The following is a 24,359-nucleotide window of genomic DNA, read 5'->3' on the forward strand; positions in this document are numbered from 1 at the left end:
TATCACCCACTTCTGAGGGGATCCTCGCCCTACCGGACCGCTATGACGGTAAAACTACTAAATGTTGCGGCATCCTGCAACAGGTTTCCCTTTATCTGGCGCATCAGCCTGGGGCATATCCATCTGACCAAGCCAGGATAGCGCTGGTGATTTCGCTACTTAAAGGAAAGGCGCTGGATTGGGCCACGGCAGTCTGGGAAGGAGGTGAGGCCGTGGCGCTTCCCTACTCTGCCTTCCTCGCTCGGTTCAGGGCGGTGTTTGATCATCCCACGGAGGGAAAGGATGGGGGTGAGCGTCTCCTCCAGCTACAACAGGGAGAGTGGCCCGCGTCCGAGTACTTTCGCACGGTGGCGGCGTCTTCCGGCTGGAATGAGCGTGCCCTGCGCACGGCCTTCAGGAGAGGATTACGGGACGACATCAAGATGGAACTCGCATGTCGGGATGATGAGATGGACCTTGATACCCTCATCGCCACATGTTGAGAGACAGACGGTGTTCCCAACACCTCCCGGAGCCTCGACGCTCACCCCATCTGAGCTATGGAAGCCACCCAGCCTCCGAGTCCTCACCCATAGAAGTGGGCAGCACCCCCTACACCACCACGGACCACAGATCTCCTGGCGGCTCCCAATCTAGGCGGTATGACTCCCGTAGCCGCTCCGTGAGTGTTACATCATCTCCTATCACAACCATTGTTTTTAGTTCCCATAACGGTGACTGGTTATTCCTTCTCTTCCACTTCCACTGCAATGATAGATTCCGGATCAGCAGGGAACCTTCTAGATAGGGAGCTGGTCTCTGAATGGGGATTGCCCTCCGTGCCACTGCCTTCTCCGCTACACGTCACCTTGCTGGACAATAAACCACTTGGATCAGGCACCATTACACACGTCACTCTCCCCATCACCATTCCCACACTACCGGAGCACCACGAGGAGCTGTCATTCCACATCGCCACATCACCCCTTCACCGATTCGTCTTGGGATTGCCTTGGCTCAGACTACACAACCCCACCATCAATTGGATCACCAAGAGGATCACAGCCTGGTCCACCTCATGCTGGAAGACCTGCCTACCGGTGGTTTGTTGTTCCACGTCAGTGGAGAGTCCGGAGTCCGCCCTCCAGCCCAACATTCCACATGAGTACGCAGATCTCTCCGACGTCTTCTCTTCATCAAAGGCTAAGTGTCTCCCTGCTCACAGGCCCTGGGACTGCGCCATTGACCTGCTGGAGGGACAACACCCCCCGACGAGTCGCATTTACCCCCTTTCCATGGTGGAGACTGAGGCCATGGAGAAGTATGTGGCAGAGACCCTGAAACAGGGGTTCATCAGACGCTCTACCTCTCCTGCCTCCGCTAGCTTCTTCTTCGTGGCCAAAAAAGACGGAGGACTGAGACCGTGCATTGACTACCGCCGTTTCATCAGGTCCTTCATCTTCATAGCCACCCCGCTCACCTCTCTCCTTAAGGGTGGGCCTCAGAAGCTGGCCTGGAACCCTAACTAAAGGAGAGGTTCACCACAGCGCCCATCCTAAAACACCCAGATACATCTTGTCCTTTCATCCTGGAGGTGGATGCATCGGAGGAGGGCGTGGGTGCAATCTGCTCCCAGCGGCACGGTAAGCCAAAGAAAATGTATCCCTGTGCCTTTTTCTCTAAAAAGCTTACCCCCGCAGAGAGGAACTATGGAGTTGGAGACAGGGAGCTGTTGGCGGGTGTCCTCGCTCTGGAGGAATGGAGACACTGGCTGGAGGGCGCAGTCCATCCATTCCGGATTCTTACTGACCACCAGAATTTGGAGCACATACGGGCAGCGAAACGGATGAACTCTCATCAAGCCAGGTGGGCCCAATTTCTTACTTGCTTTCAATTCATTCTGTCCTACCGCCCAGGATCCCAGAATGTGAAACCGACGCACTCTCCAGGATGCACCATACTGGAGAGAGGAAGGATCTGGGGGGTCCTATCCTGCCTGCGTCTCTCATCGTTGCACCTGTCGTTTGGGATGTGGACGAAGACATCCGCCTGGCGGCTCAGGAGGACCCAGCGCCTACCAACGCTCCTCCGGGGCGCGTGTATGTACCCACCAGTGTCCGTGACCGCCTGCTGATCTGGGCGCACACCACTGTTATGCGCACCCTGCATTCTCTATCAAAAAAATACTTGTGGCCCACCTTGGCTACTGATGTCTCTCACTATGTCAACTCCTGTTCCGTATGTGCCCAAACGAAGACCCCTCAGAACGCCCCGGCAGGCAAACTAGTTCCTCTACCAGTGCCTCAGTGACCTTGGTCACACCTGTCCATAGACTTTGTCACCGACCTCCCATGTTCTGACGGCTTCACCACAGTGATGGTGGTCGTAGATCGGTTCTCAAAATCATGCCGTTTTTTGCCACTAACTGGTCTTCCTTCTGCTCTCCAGGTCGCTGAGGTTCCAACCGGTCTTCCGGCACTATGGACTTCCGGAGGACATCGTCTCGGACCGTGGCCCCCAATTCACTTCATGAGTGTGGAAGTCTATCCTGGAGAAGATCGGGGCCATGGCCAGCCTCACTTGCAGGTATAGGCCTCAGTCAAATTGGCAGGTGGAGCGCATGAACCAGGAGCTGGGGAGGTTTCTTCGTTGCCACTGTCAGGACCGGCAGGGTGAGTGGGCGAGGTTTCTTCCCTGGGCAGAATATGCCCAGAACTCCCTCGTTCACTCCTCCATGGGGCTCACTTCCTTCCAATGCGTCCTGGGGTACCAGCCTGCCCTGGCCCCTTGGACACCCAGCCAGACCGACGTGCCCGCTGTCGACGAGTGGTTCCGCAGGGCCAGACAGGTCTGAGACGCCACCCATGTCAGTCTCCAGAGGGTCATTAATCAGCAGAAGGACCAAGCTGACCGCCACCGCAGTGAGGCTCCCGTATTCCAGCCTGGTGATCGTGTCTGGCTGTCCACTCAACCTCCCTCTCCACCTGCCCTGCAAGAAACTGAGCCCCCGGTTTGTTGGGCCGTTTAAGGTCCTCCGGCGGATTAATGAGGTGTCGTACCGGCTGCTCCTTCCCCCTCGCTACCGTGTCTCACCTACTTTTTATGTCTCTCCTCAGGCCGGTGGTTCCTGGTCCTCTGGCGGATGCCATCCCCCGGGGTAAGCTCCCTCCGCCCCTGGACATTGACGGTGTGAGGGATCTGCTCGAGTCCAGGTTACGTGGGCAACGGCTCCGTTACCTGGTGGACTGGGAGATGTATGGCCCTGAGTAGAGGAGCTGGGTTCCGGCTGGGGATGTTCTGGACCCCAACCTAATTCTGGACTTTCGCCGCCCTGACTGGCCCGCTCCTCGGGGTCGTCGTCTAGGCAGGTGACGTCCTGCGGCAGGAGCTGCACATCCGGGGTGGGGATGGGGGGGGGGGGTACTGTCATGTCTCCTCCCGTTGCTCCCCTCCGGCGCTCTGATTCACCGGTCTACTGAGCCACCGCTCTGAGCGCACCACCTCGGCAAACACAGGAATGGAAACCCAACGCACCCTAATCATCTCCAGCGCACCTGCACCTCATCTCATCACCACCACTATATAGCCCTGGACTGTTCGTTCATTGTTGTGTGTGATTATTAGAGTCGAGTCATTTACTCGCTCTTTGTTATTTCTCTTTCTCATTGTTAAGTAAACCTTTACCTTGTTAATGTCTGCGTCCTGCCTCTTCGTATCCTCAGTACTCGTCACATAAGATATCTTTACTTTTACTCAAGTATGAGTAAAATCATGTCCATCGATGCCAGTCTCCGAGCTCTTCACCACACCTTCCACCTCACTTAGCTCGTCCTCATTCACTTCCATTTGAACTCCAGAACTTGGTCTGGGCACGGCTCACTCTGTTTGCACTTAACACCAATCTTCTTCGACACACCGTCTCCATTTTTATCGTCATCTTCCTCAAATTCTAATCCAACCTCTGCTTTCCTCTTCTTCCTATTTTTGCCTTCCATTCCTCCTCAGAAATCCACCTTTCTGTGTCCCTGCCCCAATATTCCTCTTCTCCCGACATTGCTTGCCACAGACTGCCTCATTCCCTAACAGATATGGCACTTTTCAATATTTGTGTTACACCAACTGGGAGGTTGACTCTGTGATGGGAACTAACTCAATAACCAGGAGTGATACAGTATCTGGTCTTAAGAAACAGGAACAATGGCAGCTAACAGAGTAGTGACAGTTTAAACACACACTGACCATGACCGTGGAGATCAACACTGCTACTGCCAGCAGGTGCTCTCAGGTCAGAGGTCAAAAGTAAGATGTTAAGGAGTAGGGTGTCCACACAGCAAATTGACCAGTGTTACGTAGTTTAGATATTTTAGTGTAACATTTCTAGTGTTGATTCATGATTTAAATTAACTCTCTGTGTGAAATTAACACTCAGTGGTGTGAAAGGGAAAGAGGATACCTAGTCAGTTGTACAACTGAATGCATTCAACTGAAATGCGTCTTCTGCATTTAACCCAACCCCTCTGAATCAAGAACCCCAGTGTTGGTGTTAATAACCAGTGTTGAATGTCAGGGTGTGATGGTTTCAGATTTACTCTGCCCATCATTATCATATTTCCCAGCATGCTCTACTGCAGCTAGATTTTTTAGGATTGTTTTTAATATCTGTGTTTTTGCATTTACATTGATTGGTTAATATTATGCTACACAAAGATAAATAACACATTTTTCTAAACAAATCCAATCAGTTACAAATGGTTATTCCAGTTGCATAGAACCACATGTACTGTACAGATACTGAGAGGAATAGCAGAAGGCGGTTTGACATTCAGAATGCAAAAGTCTGGACAATGAAAAAGAATGTGTGTTATGGGTTGGGGAAAGATGCCAACTTAATACTTTCGCAACCGCGGCTTTGGACAGGGGTTTAGACTGCTACACAATAAGACCCCAGTTATTAGAGGACACAGATATGGAGTCAGGCTTTGCTTGTATTATGACCAAGATTGGAAATTTACACAAGTCAGTGTGATTTTAAAGCAGAGCAACCCACCAAACATCTCTTCACAGTCCACACTAACAGAACACACACACATCACATTTTCTAAGCCTACATCTAACCATTCCCACAAGCACATTCAGACATTAAACAGATGGATAAACATCTCTTTCTTTCACACACACGCACACAGACAGTAGTCATGTCTCACGTGTCAATTCTAGGGTGCACTGGGTTTAGTCTCCTCCTGGAAAGGTATGTATTAATAAACTAAGGAGTGGCTCCCTAACAAACACTGATATAGAGACCAACAGGCCAGGGAAAGAGACAGACAAAGGGAGAAAAAGAAAGTGAGAAAGAGAAAAGAGGGTGTGGGATAAAGAACTGCATGTGAAATGTGAGGAGAGGAATGAAGAGGGAATGCCCAGGGACAGAGGTGGTGACAAGGGGAGAGTTCTGGATACGTTGCATAGCTGCTGGAGGAGGTGGGGTGTAGTCTGGAGATCTATGGTATGGTTGGGGGATAGGAGAGAGTAGGGGGTCGTCTGCAGTTGCTGTTATGTAACAGAGTTTGGTCAGTGTGTTTGTACTGCCATGTGCAGACTCTATGACCTAAAGGGTAAACCTACACTTCACCTCATACAATTACAGTATATAGTCATAAAGACCACCACACATTAACCTACACAGGGTTAAAAAAGAGACACACACTAAACCACAGCGAATTTCATTAACAACAAATAAAGAGTTAAAACAGCACACAGTTTCATTCACTAATGAAGCTATAGTATTTTCCTGGAAGAGGAGCACATGTAGATGACACACTGACATGCACAGACACAGCTATCTTTCTTTATGTGTGTCTGATATATAGGGTTATATCCCTCTCTGTCTCCCATCTCCGTCGGTATAGAGACGTATAGAGATGTGGCTGACTGCTTTCAGGTTGGGAGAACAAAGCGAAACTGAGCAAAGTTAAACAAATAACAGGCCCAAGGCACTTTGTGTTGTTTAGTGGTTTACTTATTCACAGAAAGACAGTTTGCAAGCCCTGAGTGAGCAAGTGTGTGTGTGAGAGAGACAGAGACAGAGAGAGAGAGAGAGATTTATTTAGATGAGTGGACACAGACACAATGGAGTGATGATCCAACGTGATTCAGCTAAATCTCACATTAAGCCAGACTGAGTGAATGACCAAAACTCACACACTGATAGACACTAGCATATTAACCCTCTCCAACACAATGAGCAGGTTCAATGAGGGTACAATCAAACCATGAAAGGCAAATATTTACTTACATCTAAATGTGGCACAAGAGCTGGACAAAAAAATTGAGGGAAAGATGAACGGAGCAAAGTACCAAGAGATCCTTGATGAAAACCTGCTCCAGAGCGCTCAGGACATCACACTGGGCATCACACTGGGTCGTTGTCCAACAGGACAACGGCCCTAAGCACACAGCCAAGACAATGAGTGGCTTCGGGACAAGTCTCTGAATGTCCTTGAGTAGCCCAGCCAGAGCCAGAACTTGAACCCAATCGAACATCTCTGGAGTGACCTGAAAATAGCTGTGCAGCGATGCTCCCCATCCAACCTGACAGAGCTTGAGATGATCTGCAGAGAAGAATGGGAGAAACTCCCCAAATACAGGTGTGCCAAACTTGTAGCGTCATACCCAAGAAGACTCGAGGCTGTAATCGCTGCCAAAGGTGCTTCAACAAAGTACTGAGTAAAGGGTCTGAATACTTATGTAAATGTAATATTTTTTAAAATAAATTTGCAAACATTTCTAAAAACCTGTTTTTGCTTTGTCATTATGGGGTATTCTGTTAGGGGAAAAAACAATGTAATCCATTTTAGAATAATGCTGTAACATAACAAAATGTGGAAAAAGTCAAGGGGTCTTAATACTTTCCGAATGCACTGTAGATACAGAACAAAAAGACTGAACGACTGGGTCTCATCTCAGGCAACTGAACCGATAGAACGAACGACCAGCCGGCTTGTAGCAACCCTAGATTTGTGTCGGGACTATATCTTGTGGAAGGATGAAATAGTATGAATAAATTCATCAAAATAAAGTTTTTAATGAAAATATGTCAATCATTATTTGAATATGTTGGTAACCCGTTGTATAAAAGTACAACGGGTTAACCGCCAACCTCCAATTGTAAATTATTCAGGAGTTAACGAGTGTATCATAACAGGTTAAGTAGGCGTAATACGAGTGTTTTTATAAATCAATATAAAGCCAGTATGCTGTATTTGATGGGGTACACCATCGTACACACATAGTTCAAACAGAGGATGAGTCTATGGAAGATATAGCACCTGGGTTGGCCTGTCCAGTCATTCCTATTATAAATACTTTTTTTGCCACTGGAATGTTCCTTGCTCATGTTACAATGGTGCTTCAAATAGAGCCCCACAGTGGAGGTGTCATAATACCCATAAAACCTAGCGGTCAAACAGGGAAATGGTTCCAATCGTTTTTCCACCATTCATTTTCCCCATAGGGGATTTTAGAAACACTTCAAATAAGGGCTGTGTTTCGTGTAGGCTTACCCTGGCGTGATGTTTTGATAACCATGTAAATCCCTCTCGAACAAGGTGACATTTTTTATCAATATATTCAGCTCTATTTACTCTCAGATTCGAAATTGCTAATTAGTATCAAAGTAGACATCATGCAAAACTACAAATCCCTGCAATCTCCTGCACGTCATCTCTAGCTAACAGGTATTGTGTAAATGTTAAACTTGCACAAGACAGTTCACAGAATTGTCCACTTAAAGAAATGTTGCCAAAAATTAATTACTACATTTAACTAACATTATTTAGTTAATCCTGAGATTCTTACCTTTGCCTCGATTCGGAAGTCTCATCCAGAACATCATGTCATTTGAAGTTCTTTGTGATAGCCACATTAGCACCTAATTAGCATTTCATTTTTGGGAGGTAAATACAGGCAAATATATTGATAAAAGTAATGTAAATAAAACCCATATTTAAACTGTCAGCAACTGGGTTGAGCTAGAAGGACCAGGCCTGGAATTTTGTGATTTTAGGGGCAAGGCCATTTGGCCTTCAAGAGGTGCCCAATCAGCCAGGGCACCAAGGCCATCTGCTAGGGCACCATGGCCATTAACCAAAATAGATAATTTACATTTATTTGAAAACTGAAAAACAGTAGCTATTCTGTTTAGAAAAACATAAGTGTATGTAAATGTACATAAATAATTCCCTACATGTCAAAGTGTAGGTGATAGCCTTTGGTTACAGCCTGTCATGTCCAGACCTATGCTGACATGAGGGAGGCACCTGAAAATGTAGCCAAACTTTAATGAGAGTTTTAATAACACACACACACACACACACACACACATATATATATATATATATATATATATATATATATATATATATATATATATATACACAGTGGGGAGAACAAGTATTTGATACACTGCCGATTTTGCAGGTTTTCCTACTTACAAAGCATGTAGAGGTCTGTAATTTTTATCATAGATACACTTCAACTGTGAGAGACGGAATCTAAAACAAAAATCCAGAAAATCACATTGTATGATTTTTAAGTAATTAATTTGCATTGTATTGCATGACATAAGTATTTGATCACCTACCAACCAGTAAGTATTCCGGCTCTCACAGACCTGTTAGTTTTTCTTTAAGAAGCCCTCCTGTTCTCCACTCATTACCTGTATTAACTGCACCTGTTTGAACTCGTTACCTGTATAAAAGACACCTGTCCACACACTCAATCAAACAGACTCCAACCTCTCCACAATGGCCAAGACCAGAGAGCTGTGTAAGGACATCAGGGATAAAATTGTAGACCTGCACAAGGCTGGGATGGGCTACAGGACAATAGGCAAGCAGCTTGGTGAGAAGGCAACAACTATTGGCGCAATTATTAGAAAATGGGAGAAGTTCAAGATGACGGTCAATCACCCTCGGTCTGGGGCTCCATGCAAGATCTCACCTCGTGGGGCATCAATGATCATAAGGAAGGTGAGGAATCAGCCCAGAACTACACGGCAGGACCGTGTCAATGACCTGAAGAGAGCTGGGACCACAGTCTCAAAGAAAACCATTAGTAACACACTACGCCGTCATGGATTAAAATCCTGCATCGCACGCAAGGTCCCCCTGCTCAAGCCAGCGCATGTCCAGGCCCGTCTGAAGTTTGCCAATGACCATCTGGATGATCCAGATGAGGAATGGGAGAAGGTCATGTGGTCTGATGAGACAAAAATTGAGCTTTTTGGTCTAAACTCCACTCGCCGTGTTTGGAGGAAGAAGAAGGATGAGTACAACAACAAGAACACCATCCCAACCGTGAAGCATGGAGGTGGAAACATCATTTTTTGGGGATGCTTTTCTGCAAAGGGGACAGGACGACTGCACTATATTGAGGGGAGGATGGATGGGGCCATGTATCGCGAGATCTTGGCCAACAACCTCCTTTCCTCAGTAAGAGCATTGAAGATGGGTCGTGGCTGGGTCTTCCAGCATGACAACGACCCGAAACACACAGCCAGGGCAACTAAGGAGTGGCTCCGTAAGAAACATCTCAAGGTCCTGGAGTGGCCTAGCCAGTCTCCAGACCTGAACCCAATAGAACATCTTTGGAGGGACCTGAAAGTCTGTATTGCCCAGCGACAGCCCCGAAACCTGAAGGATCTGGAGAAGGTCTGTATGGAGGAGTGGGCCACAATCCCTGCTGCATTGTGTGCAAACCTGGTCAAGACCTACAGGAAACGTATGATCTCTGTAATTGCAAACAAAGGTTTCTGTCCCAAATATTAAGTTCTGCTTTTCTGATGTATCAAATACTTATGTCATGCAATAAAATGCAAATGAATTACTTAAAAATCATTCAATGTGATTTTCTGGATTTTTGTTGTAGATTCCGTCTCTCACAGTTGAAGTGTACCTATGATAACAATTACAGACCTCTACATGCTTTGTAAGTAGGAAAACCTGCAAAATCGGCAGTGTATCAAATACTTGTTCTCCCCACTGTATATGTATATATATATATATATATATATATACAGTAAATAGGCTAAACACCAGTCATGTTTTACTAATATAATGTAGGGTAATTATTAATATCTATAGGCTTGATTCTGTGACATACTTGAGGCACTGTTCATTCCGATAGGACAGGAAGGCCACTGCCTGTTGCAATAGGAGAGAAAAGCCTGTGCCTGTTGCACACTGCAACATCACCCACCTTGCAATCTGAGCGGAGGCAGTCAACATTTTGGAACTATGCAGTCAACATTAGGAAAGTATTTAAAAATAAATGTAATGACTTAAAACCTGGACGTTTTTTGTCATTTTATGAGGCATGTCTTACCATGTTCCAACCATTTTATGAGGCATGTCTTACCATGTTCCGACCATAGGAATGTTAAGGGGATTATTTTATAAACACTTCCTCATATGCCATTGAAACCAGTATTTCTCTCATGTTACACCAGTATTTCTCTCATGTTATCAACCTTCTTTCGTTGTCCAGCAGCCAAAGACACAATCGTTACATTTACATTTTAGTCATTTAGCAGACGCTCTTATCCAGAGCGACTTACAGTTAGTGAATACATATTTTTTTTATACTGGCCCCCCGTGGGAAACGAACCCACAACCCTGGCGTTGCAAACGCCATGCTCTATCAACTGAGCTACATCCCTGCCGGCCATTCCCTCCCCTACCCTGGACGACGCTGGGCCAATTGTGCGCCGCCCATGAGTCTCCCGGTCGCGGCCGGCTGCGACAGAGCCTGGATCCTAGTCATATTAACAACCCATGCTAGTTGTTGTATCTTTAGATCTTCACTGTTTCTATATTTCTGAAGGATATTTTCATCTCTGTCATATAAAACCGCTAAGCATTTGCTGTGCACTTTTGAGAATTGTGTTTTCCCAGTAATTGTATTTTTTAATATTCACATTTATAGCCTACTGCGGTACGCATTGCTACGTTTATAATGTGAATAAATAGCCTAATAGTTTATCAACTTTTTATGCTAAACGTTCTGATTTGATGCATCAGCCGCATATTAATTTGGGATCTATCGTGTCCCACAACTGTCCTAGAGTATGTTTGGAATACAATTTATTTCTCGCACAGAAGGACAAGCTGACCAATAGAATAGGTCAACTTTTGTACTATGGGGGATAATAGATTGACATAGGTTAGTGCTTTTGCTGTTCGTTAGGCCTACTCATCTTGTTGGCTGACTAAAAGTAAATATGGACAGTTCTTCTATCTTCAATATGCACCTCGGAATTCGATAAGAAGGACACGCGCTGTTGCATCCCAGATGTGTCTGTTTTCACTTGTAGCCTACTTCAGCGCTGTGATGCCTGTGAGAAGTACCTGATCACGTGATGGGCATTGGCTAAAAAGAATTGAGAGATCTGAGAGAGCCATGTGAGTGAGAGGTGCTTCGGAGTAGGCTATGGCGATTGGCAGGCGGGAGAAGGGGATTATAGTGATTATATTCAGCCCAAGGGCACAATGGCAAGGGGGCATCGACTGCCATGGCCGCCGTTGCCGCCGGGAAATTCGATCCCTGAGAAGGACCCAAGAAAAGGTCAAGCTAGTTTACTTTGTTCTGTTTGTTCGTTGTAATCGGTTCAACTCCAACCTCCTCGGATGTTTACCTAATAAAATGATGTTCCATTGTAGAGTATATATATGTGCAACAGTAAATTAATAGGTCAACATCGCCCCCTGGTGAAATTGTGTACCATCATATTTTGAGGCTGCTTTATTGACAGTACAGCATTTACAAGGGATTTATTACTTCATTAATTAACTTCATTAATTACATGATAGAATGGTTATTACACCATTTAATAGGAATTACATGATAGAATGGTTATTACACCATTTACTTGGATTATTCAACATTCCTACCACCATTAGCACCATTACTTAACAATAGGTTAAATTGTTGAAGTAAAACCTGTGCTCAAAAACATATGAACTACTGAGGTTATACCCTACTGAGGTGCACACGTGTGCTGTAGCGCACACGAGGTTTCAGAGAAAAAAAAGGGTGAACACCCATCGGCTGCCGAAACCCGGGATCGAACCAGGGACCTTTAGATCTTCAGTCTAACGCTCTCCCAACTGAGCTATTTCGGCGCTCTGGTGTAATGATCCATCTGTACATATATCAAACGGTTAATAATACCGGGTGTGACCACATGGTGATGCTCAAACTACAACAATTAACTGCTTGTCAGGGCAAGGAAGGACACTTCGTAACATAAACTGAACAAAAATATGAACGCAACATGTTAAGTGTTGGTCCAATGTTTCACGAAGTAAAATTTAAAAAATCCCAGATTTTTTCCATACGCACAAAAAGCTTATTTCTCTCAAATGTTGTGCACAAATTTGTTTACATTCCTGTTTGTGAGCATTTCTATTTTGCCAAGATAATCCATCCACCTGACAGGTGTGGCATATCAACAAACTGATTAAACAGCATGAGCATTACACAGGGGCACTTTGTGCTGGGGACAATAAAAGGCCACTCTAAAATGTGCAGTTTTGTCACACAACACAATGACACAGAAGTCTCAAGTTTTGAGGGAGCATGCAATTGGCATGCTGACTGCAGGAATGTCCACCAGAGCTGAGGCCAGAGAATTGAATGTTAATTTCTATACCATAAACTGCCTCCAACCATGCCAGCCCAGGACCTACACATCCAGCTTCTTCACCTGCTGGATCTTCTGAGGGGGAGTGCTGATTAATATTTCTGTCAGTAATAAAGCCCTTTTGTGGGGAATAACTAATAAAGCCCTTTTGTGGGGATTTGCTGAGCCTGTCTCCCCAGTGGGTGTGCCTGGCTGCCAAGTGGGTGGGCCTATGCCCTCCAAGGCCCACCCATGGCTGCACCCCCTGCCCAGTTGTGTGAAATCCACAGATTAGGGCCTAATTAATTAATTTAAATTGACTGATTTCCTTATATGAACTGTAACTCAGTAAAATCTCTGAAATTGTTGCATGTTGCGTTTATATTTTTGTTTAGCATAATAGACCTGCTATGGGCTTGAGCAGAGACCCCTTTCTGTGTTTGAAAACATTGCAGCACGAGGGCGATGCGCGCAAATTGGTGGCAGAACATGGGGGAGCTCTTATAGAACGCCAGCAAAAAAAATAAGCCTCTATTTACATCAATCAATCAAATTTATTTAAAAAGCCCTTTTTACATCAGCAGATGTCACAAAGTGCTATACAGAAACCCAGCATAAAAGCCCAAACAGCAAGCAATGCAGATAGAGAAGCACTACTTTTGGATTATAATTGGATTTTAAGGCTCGTATGAATGTCCTGCTTAAAATAATGTTTGTGTTATCATCGCAAATCAACTACATTATACTTAAAAAACACTTCAACTTCAACCAGTAAAATGTATCTTTGTAGGTGTCTTGCAGGTGTTTACAGTTATGTTTGTAGTGTAAAGTAGAGAGAAACAAATAAACAGGGTAAATCCAACAGAATGATCAAATCAAATCAAATTGTATTTGCCACATGCACCGAATACAACAGGTGTAGACCTTACAGTGAAATGCTTACTTACAAGCCCTTAACGAACAATTACGTTTTAAGAAAAAAGAAAAAAAAGTGTTAAGTAAAAAAGAAAAATAGCAAATAATTAAAGAGCAGCAGTAAAATAAAATAACAGTAGGGAGGCTATATACAGGGGGTACCGGTAAATGTGCGGGGGCACCGGTTAGTCAAGGTAATTGAGGTTATATGTACATGTGGATCGAGTTAAAGTGACTATGCATAGATAATAAACAGAGTAGCAGCAGCGTAAAAGAGGGGGTGGGTCTACCCAGACTAATGCAAATAGTCCAGGTAGCCATGATTAGCTGTTCAGGAGTCTTATGGCTTGGGGGTAGAAGCTGTTAAGAAGCCTTTTGGACCTAGACTTGGCGCTCCGGTAGCCGTGCGGTAGCAGAGAGAACAGTCTATGACTAGGGTGGCTGGAGTCTTTGACAATTTTTAGGGCCTTCCTCTGACACCGCCTGGTATAGAGGTCCTGGATGGCAGGAAGCTTGGCCCCAGTGATGTACTGGGCCGTACGCACTACCCTCTGTAGTGCCTTGCGGTCGGAGGCCGAGCAGTTGCCATACCAGGCGGTGATGCAACCAGTCAGGATGCTCTCGGTGGTGCGGCTGTACAACTTTGAGGATCTGAGGACCCATGCCAAATCTTTTCAGTCTCCTGAGGGGGAATAGGCTTTGTCGTGCCCTCTTCACAACGGTCTTGGTGTGTTTGGACCATGATAGTTTGTTGGTGATGTGGACACCAAGGAACTTGAAGCTCTCAACCTGTTCCACTACAGCCCTGTCGATGAGAATGTGGGCGTGCTCAGTCCTCTTTTTTTCCTATCGTCCAAAATCATCTCCTTTGTCTTGATCACGTTGAGGGAGAGGTTGTTATCATGGCACCACACGGCCAGGTCTCTGACCTCCTCCCTATAGGCTCATCGTTGTCGGTGATCAGGCCTATCACTGTTGTGTCGTCGGCAAACTTAATGATGGCGTTGGAGTCGTGCCTGGCCATGCAGTCATGGGTGAACAGGGAGTACAGGAGGGGACTGAGCATGCACCCATGAAGTCCAGGATCCAGTTGAAGATGGAGGTGTTTAGTCCCAGGGTCCTTAGCTTAGTGATGAGCTTTGAGGGCACTATGGTGTTGAACGCTGAGCTGTAGTTAATGAATAGCATTATCATGTAGGTGTTCCTCTTGTCCAGGTGGGAAAGGGCAGTGTGGAGTGCAATAGAGATTGCATCATCTGTGGATCTGTTGGGGCGGTAAGCAAATTGGAGAGGGTCTAGGGTTTCTGGGATAATGGTGTTGATGTGAGCCATGACCAGCCTTTCAAAGCACTTCATGGCTACAGACGTGTGTGCTATGGGTCAATAGTCATTTAGGCAGGTTATCTTAGTGTTCTCGGGCACAGGGACTATGGTGGTCTGCTTGAAACATGTTGGTATTACAGACTCAGTCAGGGACATGTCGAAAATGTCAGTGAAGACACTTGCCAGTTTGTCAGCGCATGCTTGGAGTACACGTCCTGGTAATCCGTCTGGCCCTGCGGCCTTGTGAATGTTGGCCCTGCTTAAAAGTCTTACTCACATTGGCTACGGAGAGCATGATCACATAGTCATCCGGAACAGCTGGTGCTCTCATGCATGCTTCAGTGTTGCTTACCTCGAAGCGAGCATAGAAGTGATTTAGCTAATCTGGTAGGCTTGTGTCACTGGGCAGCTCGCGGCTGTGCTTCCCTTTGTAGTCTGTAATAGTATTCAAGTCCTGCCACATCCGACGACCGTAGGAGCCGGTGTAGTATGATTCAATCTTAGTCCTGTATTGACTCTTTGCTCAATGTACAGTATGGTACGCACATACAGAAACAAAATACATTTAGATGTTTGATCTCTTCCATGTGTGTTTTCTTACCCTCTCACTCAGCACTGCTGCAACCCAAAATAATCCTTCCACTCAAACCCCTAAGAGCTAGATATTAGAATATTTACATCCCTGAACATGTACATATATAAATACACAGGACTTAATTCCTTCCATCTAGCTCCAAAGTGAAGTAGGAGGGAACAGGAGGAAAGAAGGAGGACCTACAGTTGAAGTCGGAAGTTTACATACATCTTAAGCAATAACATTTAAACTCAGTTTTTCACATTTACATTTACATCATTTAGCAGACGCTCTTATCCAGAGCGACAATTCCTGACATTTAATCCTAGTAAAAAATCCCAGTCTTAGTTCAGTTAGGATCATCACTTTATTTTAAGAATGTGAAATGTCAGAATAATAGTAGAGAGAATGATTTATTTCAGCTTTTATTTCGTTTATCACATTCCCAGTGGGTCAGAAGTTTACATACACTCAATTAGTATTTGGTAGCATTGCCTTTAAATTGTTTAACTTGGGTCAAAAGTTTTGGGTAGCCTTCCACAAGCTTCCCACAATAAGTTGGGTGATTTTTGGCCCATTCCTCCTGACAGAGCTGGTATAACTGAGTCAGGTTTGTAGGCCTCCTTGCTCGCACATGCTTTTTCAGTTCTGGCCACAAATGTTCTATAGGATTGAGGTCAGGGCTTTGTGATGGCCACTCCAATACCTTGACTTTGTTGTCCTTAAGCCATTTTGCCACAACTTTGGAAGTATGCTTGGGGTCATTGTCCACTTGGAAGACCCATTTGCAACCAAGCTTTAACTTCCTGACTGATATATGCCATTTAGCAGACTCTTTTATCCAAAGCGACTTACAGTCATGTGCGCATACATTTTTACGTATGGGTGGTCCCGGGGATCGAACCCACTACCCTGGCGTTACAAGCGCCATGCTCTACCAATTGAGCTACAGAGGACCACTGATGTATTGAGATGTTGCTTCAATATATCCACATAATTTTCCTTCCTCATGATGCCATCTATTTTGTGAAGTGCACCAGTCCCTCCTGCAGTAAAGCACCCCCACAGCATGATGCTGCCACCCCTGTGCTTCACGGTTGGGATGGTGTTCTTCGGCTTGCAAGCCTTCCCCTTTTTCCTCCAAACATAACGATGGTCATTATGGCCAAACAGTTCTATTTTTGTTTCATCAGACCAGAGGACATTTCTCCAAAAAGTACGAACTTTGTCCCCATGTGCAGTTGCAAACCATAGTCAGGCTTTTTAATGGTGGTTTTGGAGCAGTGGCTTCTCCTTGCTGAGCGGCCTTTCAGGTTATGTCGATATTGGACTCGTTTTACTGTGGATATAGATACTTTTGTACCTGTTTCCTCCAGCATCTTCACAAGGTCATTTGCTGTTGTTCTGGGATTGATTTGCACTTTTCGCACCAAAGTACGTTCATCTCTAGGAGACAGAACGCGTCTCCTTCGTGAGCGGTATGACGGCTGCGTGGTCCCATGGGGTTTATACTTGCGTACTATTGTTTGTACAGATGAACGTTGTACCTTCAGGCGTTTGGAAATTGCTCCCAAGGATGAACCAGACTTGTGGAGGTCTGCATATTTTTTTCTGAGGTCTTGGCTGATTTTTTTTAATTTTCCCATGATGTCAAGCAAAGAGGCACTGAGTTTGAAGGTAGGCCTTAAAATGCATCCACAGGTACACCTCCAATTGGCTCAAATGATGTAAATTAGCCTATCAGAAGCTTCTAAAGCCATGACATCATTTTCTGGAATTTTCCAAGCTGTTTAAAGGCACAGTCAACTTAGTGTATGTAAACTTCTGACCCACTGGAATTGTGATACAGTGAATTATCAGTGAAATAATCTGTCTGTAAACAATTGTTGGAAAAATTACTTGTGTCATGCACAAAGTAGATGTCCTAACCGACTTGCCAAAACTATAGTTTGTTAACAAGAAATTTGTGGAGTGGTTGAAAAACAAGTTTTAATGACTCCAACCTAAGTGTATGTAAACTTCCGACTTCAACTGTATACTTTGGCACTGATTTACCTAATGATGAAGATGAAGCCTAAGCTACTCACCGGTGATGGCCAATGCGCTTGTGCCAATAGTCTATCTCAAGATAAGCTACTTTGAAAAACAGTGCTGTTCGGTCAAATTTTGATGTTGTTGAGAAACATTTTCTTTGCTTCTACTACAGACAGATTAGTCTTCTCTTTTCAGCAGGAGGCATTTGCTTTTCAAACTGTATGTTTTTCCCAGAACTGTATTTTGAAATTTGCAAACTGACAGCCGCAACAAACCATATAAATACACTTAAACAACACAATGTAACTCCAAGTCAATCACACTTCTGTGAAATCAAACTGTCCACTTAGGAAGCAACACTGATTGACAATACATTTCACATGCTGTTGTGCAAATGGAATAGACAACAGGTGGAAATTATAGGCAATTAGCAAGACACCCCCAATAAAGGACTGGTTTTGCAGGTGGTGACCACAGACCACTTCTCAGTTCCTATGCTTCCTGGCTGATGTTTTGGTCAATTTTGAATGCTGGTGGTGCTTTTACTCTAGTGGTAGCATGAGACGGAGTCTACAACCCACACAAGTGGCTCAGGTAGTGCAGCTCATCCAGGATGGCACATCAATGCGAGCTGTGGCAAGAAGGTTTGCTGTGTCTGTCAGCGTAGTGTCCAGAGCATGGAGTCGCTACCAGGAGACAGGCCAGTACATCAGGAGACGTGGAGGAGGGCATCAACCCAGCAGCAGGACTGCTACCTCCACCTTTTTGCAAGGAGGAGCAGGAGGAGTACTGCCAGAGCCCTGCAAAAAGACCTCCAGCAGGCCACAAATGTGCATGTGTCTGCTCAAATGGTCAGAAATAGACTCCATGAGGGTGGTATGAGGGCCCGACGTCCACAGGTGGGGGTTGCGCTTACAGCACAACACCGTGCAGGACTTTTGGCATTTGCCAGAGAACACCAAGATTGGCAAATTCGCCATTGGCGCCCTGTGCTCTTCACAGATGAAAGCAGGTTCACACTGAGCACGTGACAGACGTGTCAGAGTCTGGAGACGCCGTGGAGAACGTTCTGCTGCCTGCAACATCCTCCAGCATGACCGGTTTGGCGGTGGGTCAGTCATGGTGTGGGGTGCCATTTCTTTGGGGGGCCGCACAGCCCTCCATGTGCTCGCCAGAGGTAGCCTGACTGCCATTAGGTACAGAGATGAGATCCTCAGACCCCTTGTGAGACTATATGCTGGTGCGGTTGGCCCTGGGTTCCTCCTAATGCAAGACAATGCTAGACCTCATGTGGCTGGAGTGTGTCAGCAGTTCCTGCAAGAGGAAGGCATTGATGCTATGGACTGGCCCGCCCGTTCCCCATACCTGAATCCAACTGAGCACATCTGGGACATCATGTCTCGCTCCATCCACCAACGCCACGTTGCACCACAGACTGTCCAGGAGTTGGCGGATGCTTTAGTCCAGGTCTGGGAGGAGATCCCTCAGGAGACCATCCGCCACCTCATCAGGAGCATGGCCAGGCGTTGTAGGGATGCCATACAGGCACGTGGAGGCCACACACACTACTGAGCCTCATTTTGACTTGTTTTAAGGACATTACATCAAAGTTGGATCAGCCTGTAGTGTGGTTTTCCACTTTAATTTTGAGGGTGACTCCAAATCCAGACCTCCATGGGTTGATACATTTGATTTCCATTGATAATTTTTATGTGATTTTGTTGTCAGCACATTCAACTATGTAAAGAAAAAAGTATTTAATAAGATTATTTCATTCATTCAGATCTAGGATGTTTTATTTTAGTGTTCCCTTAATTTTTTTGAGCAGTGTATAATCCATAGATTGCAGTTCCCATTCAAGTCAGGACTGGCAGCCATTGCCCATGAGTTTAATTGCCATGGTTAGAGGTTCCAAAACCCTTCTATGGATTATATGTCTATGGTCACAATGCAACAAGCTGTTCTATATTTGGCGTATGCTGCACGAATTGTAGCCTTCCTGACTGTTTGCTTGTGATAAAACTTTATCCACAGCAATTCTTTATCAGCTATTGATCCTCTGTGGCTAAATTGTGTTTTCTGGTGTAGTATTTAGAATGCTTTTATTTATGTCTGTTCAGACAGGAGTAATATCATTTTGGGCATTTTTTTTATATATCATTTTTGCAAAATTATTTCAATTTATCAGAGGGTGTTGCAGCACCTCCAGCTCCCCTACTTCCCACAGCCATGCCAACATAGTGGTGCCTCTTCTATAGTTAAATGGAATAAATCATCTGCAGATGCTCAGCACATCCATGTTTGAGTGTGACATCAGTCAAGTTGAAGAGCAGGCCCATCTCATCTTCCTGCAAAAAAAACAATGTTGTTCAGTTCTGTGTCATAATCAATGTAATTACCATAGAGATACATTCTATTTCATTCCTATTCCATAAAAGGAACAGCCTGTAACCTGGTGATGTCATAAGTGGTCTACAAAACTATTTCAGCTATGCAGTTATGGGTCCTTAGTTACTCTTTTTAAAGGTAAGACAAAAATCTCCCAAAATCAACAGGATGCTACATTAGTTGAAATTACCAATGAGCTGTTGGAAATCTTAGATTGCGGTTTCAAAGAAGATACAATTATCAATTGATAATACAGATGTTTGTCCATATAAAGTAACAATTGTTTCTTCACAATGAAAAACATAATTATAGTTAGAATCAATGCAATCTGATTTCCTAGTTTAGCAGCATATGTGAAAATGGTATTTATGTGAAAGTGGTATTTATTGAGCACCTAGTCCTGTTTGAAGGCATCTCTGTCAGGAACTTACTGTATATATGAGGTTGGGGGTTGGGCAAGGGGAGAAAAAAATAAAAATCACCAGATCTGTCATTGTGATGGGTTTTCTGGATGGGTTTTCTGCTTTAAAGGGAAATTTTACCATCTAATGCTGCCCTCAAATCAATCATGCTCACTCCACTCTGTCTCTTTGCCTGTACTCTGTCCCCCCGCCCCCCTTAGCTAGATAAGAGCGAGGTGACAACGTTTGGCCTGCCCCCTTCAGCCATCCACGGCGCATCTGATGCTTCTGCCTCTAACATCAGCGTGGATGGGGTAGGGGCTATGGCCGGGGTGGGAGCTCTGGCTGGGGGGGCTGAAGGGTCAGTGGTAGCCGAGGCCCAGCGGAAACGGGCTGCTCTGGAGCAGCTACAGCAGAAGATCCTGAAGAGCATTGAGCAGATTCGGATAGAACAGGAGGCACGAAACGACAACGTGGCAGAGTACCTGAAGCTGGCCCACAATGCCAACAGGCATCAGGCTTTTCGTATCAAACAGGTGTTTGAGAAGAAGAACCAGAAGTCTGCACATACCATCGCCCACCTGCACAAGAAGCTAGATCACTACCACAAGAAGATTAAGGAGATACAGCAGGTGTGTGTGTGTGTGTGTATGAGGAGAGAGCGAGAGCAAAATATTGTCCTCCATGTCTCATTGGTCTTCTTTTTTTTTCTTTTTTCTTTGAAAGTAAAATAATTGTACAATTCAGAAGGACTGTTTTGATATAAATGCACCAAATTTGGTACTGAGGTAGAAAAATGTTCACTGAAATAATTTCAGTTGCTTTGGCAACAATCTTACAAAATGGCCACCAAAGGTAACGCTATTGTACAAACCAAGGACTATGGTGGAAGTTGAGTGTAGTTGTCATCTGGAGGTGTAAATCTGTTGGACTATCAGAAACTGTTTTGATTTGACAAATGAATTGGCTTGCTAAGCTCATGAGCAGAGAGTGGGAGTGTGTATGGGAAGCAAGAACTCATTGGTCTTCTTTTGCGTTAACACCTTTTCCCCATCCACATAACCTCCCTCTCCTTATAGCATGGTCTGGGCCGGCAGCCTAAGGATGTGCTGGGGGACATGCAACAGGGGCTGAAGGATGTAGGGGCCAACGTACGAGCAGGGATCAGTGGCTTTGGTGGAGGTGTGGTGGAGGGTGTCAAAGGAGGCGTGTCAGAACTCACCCATACAGCTGTGGTGTCTAAGCCCCTGGAGTTTGTCAGCTTGATCCGCAACAAATTCAGCAGCACACACTCGCTGGAGGATGGTGTGAAGGGGCATTCAGATGATGCACCCCTGAGTAGCAGTGTCACCTTGGCCTCTAGCTCAAAGTACAGCAGTGACGACGAGTGCTCCAGTGACTCTGTGACAGGCAGTCATTATTTTGGGGCTGGGGGAGGAGGGGGGATGTTGGGGCTCGGGCCGGCCAGGCTGGATTGGAGCCACCACCACCACCACAGCTCCTGGGACACCCTGCTGGTGGACCTGCAGGAGATCAAAGCCAGCCAGGCCCACATGGAGGACGCCATCGAGGACATGAAGAGTCAGCTGCAGAGCAGCTACTCCTACATGACCCAGTGCCTACAGGAAGAGAAATACAGGTATGAGTTACTGGAGGAGCAGCTGAATGACCTAACAGAGCTGCACCAGAACCAGATGTCCAACCTGATACAGGAGCTGGCCAGCATGGAAGAGAAAGTGACCTACCAGTCCTATGAGAGAACCAGAGACTCTCAGGTAAAGAGGCAAAAACCTGGATGTATAATATGCATTGAAACACAAGTATGAGTGCAAAAAGGAGCCTATAGTACCCCTAAAGCTGTTATAACTTTATGTTTGCCTGTGTTTGTATTTGTACATACATATTATGTTATATGTGTGTGTCTGTACAGGAGGCAGTGGAGTCATGCATGAACCGCATCACTAAGTTAGAGATGCAACAGCAGCAGCAGCAGATGCTGCAGTTGGAGGGTGTGGAGAACGCCAACGCCCACGCCCTGCTGGGAAAACTCATCAACATCATCCTGGCTGTCATGGCTGTAGTGCTAGTGTTCGTCTCCACCCCCGCCAACTTTATCACCCCGCTCATAAAGACCCGAGCACGGGTGGCGGCCACTGTCATGCTGGCCCTTTTTCTCTTCATCCTCTGGAAGTACTCAGACTTCCTGGAACTTTGGCTACTGCCAGGCTGACATTGTTTTGACTTGACCTACCACCTACCCTGAAAAAAATGAAGGTTCTTAAATGGTTCTTCCTCAGCTCTTAAGGTTCCTTAGAGAACTCTTGTCCGTTAAATTACCTTTGAGTTAAGTGTGGGATTCTTGACGTGGCATCTACAGTTCTTCAGAATTCTAAAAGGTTATTGAAATGTATGGAAGCCTGCAGATGTCCCTTTCATAGCACGCAGCAAATTGGCCAGTGTTTTTCAGTGTAAAATGTATAGTGTTGATTCATGAGTTAAATTAACATTGTAAAGAGTTCAATTAACACTCAGTGGTGTAAAATAACCCCAGTGTTGGTGTTAATAACCAGAGTTGAACCAAAACCACACCCCAGTTTTAATATCTATGTTTTTGCATTAATTAATTAATCTTACGCTACTCAAATATAAATAGCATACAGTTTTCTAAACTATTCCAATCTGTTACTTGGATTTATTGTACCCGTTAGTGAAATGGTTGTTCCAGTTTAGATGTTTAAGGTAGTCTCATATTTTAGTATTCCCAACCCCAGCAGTCATTCTGAATGCAGGTTGCTTGTGAATAAAAAGTACAAATGTTGGATATCCCCACTGGCTGGATTCCAATAGGAATTACACATCACTTTGCAAGCCAGCATAATATCACTTGCAGCAGGCCTGATGTGGCCTGTAAACTATGATGCCACTATTAGGGTATAACTAGGCCCTCAAAAGAAGGCCTTATGAAATATGTATTGTAGTGAAACAAATACTTTTAATGACAACTGTCATGGAACGCATGTCCGTCACTTATAGACAATGACACAAACAAATTATTGCTTTGAGAAAGACTCTGTTGTATCTCATCAAGGTATAGCCAAGAATCCTAAAAGAGAATATGTTGGTTAGAGTTGCACATTCCGTTTGCCAACAATACTTTGACATAAGGCGCCGAAGTCGAGTGTTTGTTGTGCACGCCAGTAACTAAAACAATGTAACTTGTTAACCATATTTCTACCGTGTATACAGATGCCCCTTTAAACGTACATGCTCTAGCAATGTGAAATATATTATTTGAATAACGATCGAAGTGTTGGTATACAATAATCATACAACTTAACCTACCTGATGTGTTTGTTTGAAGCTCCGCTCTGTTCCCTTGTTGAAATGTAGGTTTGCATTACGCAAGACCTACATTAGTCTGCGAGTCATCGAGGAACATTTATTGGTTGATGGGAATAACCAAAGTGATGAATTATCCCGGGGGTGAATTACTTCATGAATGTGTATTGTGTGACTTAAAGAAGAAGATATGGCACAAGTTAGTGAAGTGTGGGTTTATGTAAAACTATTGTTTATGATGTTATACGTCCATGGGAAATGATGCATTTATGGTAGAAATGTGTTTTGAGGCTATCATGGTGGAACATTCCTAGTGGAAGAGAGTTCATGGAAAGAGTACTTAAGTGCTCAGTTGGCCTTTGCCTGGGAGGAAAGCAGACTGGGCAGGTAACAGGTTGGCTAGAGTAGAGCCATACCTGAGTTTTGTTTTAGGCAAGGAGTTGTTGCCAGAATAGTTTATGCTGAGAACAGTATTTTCTGTACAAAGTTTATTGGCCTTTTCATCCTGCACCTATTAATATAGTAAATAAAAGCATCTAAGAGAGGTGAGCAACAGAACATCATGTCTGCCTCCTCACTGTCCAATCCACCACATCAGCTTCTGCTTCACAACAACATATTCACTTAGAATCTCACTTGGTGAAGGCTATAGGCCTAAACATTTATGAATGCTACAACCATGTCTCTGTCACTAGCAAGCACAGTCATGGGTGATACTGGTAACTCGAAA

At 45.0% G+C, this 24,359-nt stretch overlaps 1 protein-coding gene across 1 annotated transcript; it reads left to right on the plus strand.

Annotated features, from left to right (window-relative positions):
- Positions 1 to 4,219: 4,219 nt before the first annotated feature.
- LOC311138809 (transmembrane and coiled-coil domains protein 2-like) lies at positions 4,220 to 22,520 on the plus strand (the record flags this gene model as incomplete). Its single annotated transcript, XM_084173622.1, has 4 exons — positions 4,220 to 4,264; positions 20,512 to 20,922; positions 21,370 to 22,065; positions 22,221 to 22,520. 4 exons carry the CDS (start codon positions 4,220 to 4,222, stop codon positions 22,518 to 22,520), a joined length of 1,452 nt encoding a protein of 483 aa, XP_084029748.1.
- Positions 22,521 to 24,359: the final 1,839 nt, after the last annotated feature.

The sequence above is a fragment of the Coregonus lavaretus genome (assembly GCF_964263955.1).
Source record: "Coregonus lavaretus genome assembly, chromosome: 12".
In the NCBI taxonomy this organism is placed as follows: Eukaryota; Metazoa; Chordata; class Actinopteri; order Salmoniformes; family Salmonidae; genus Coregonus; species Coregonus lavaretus.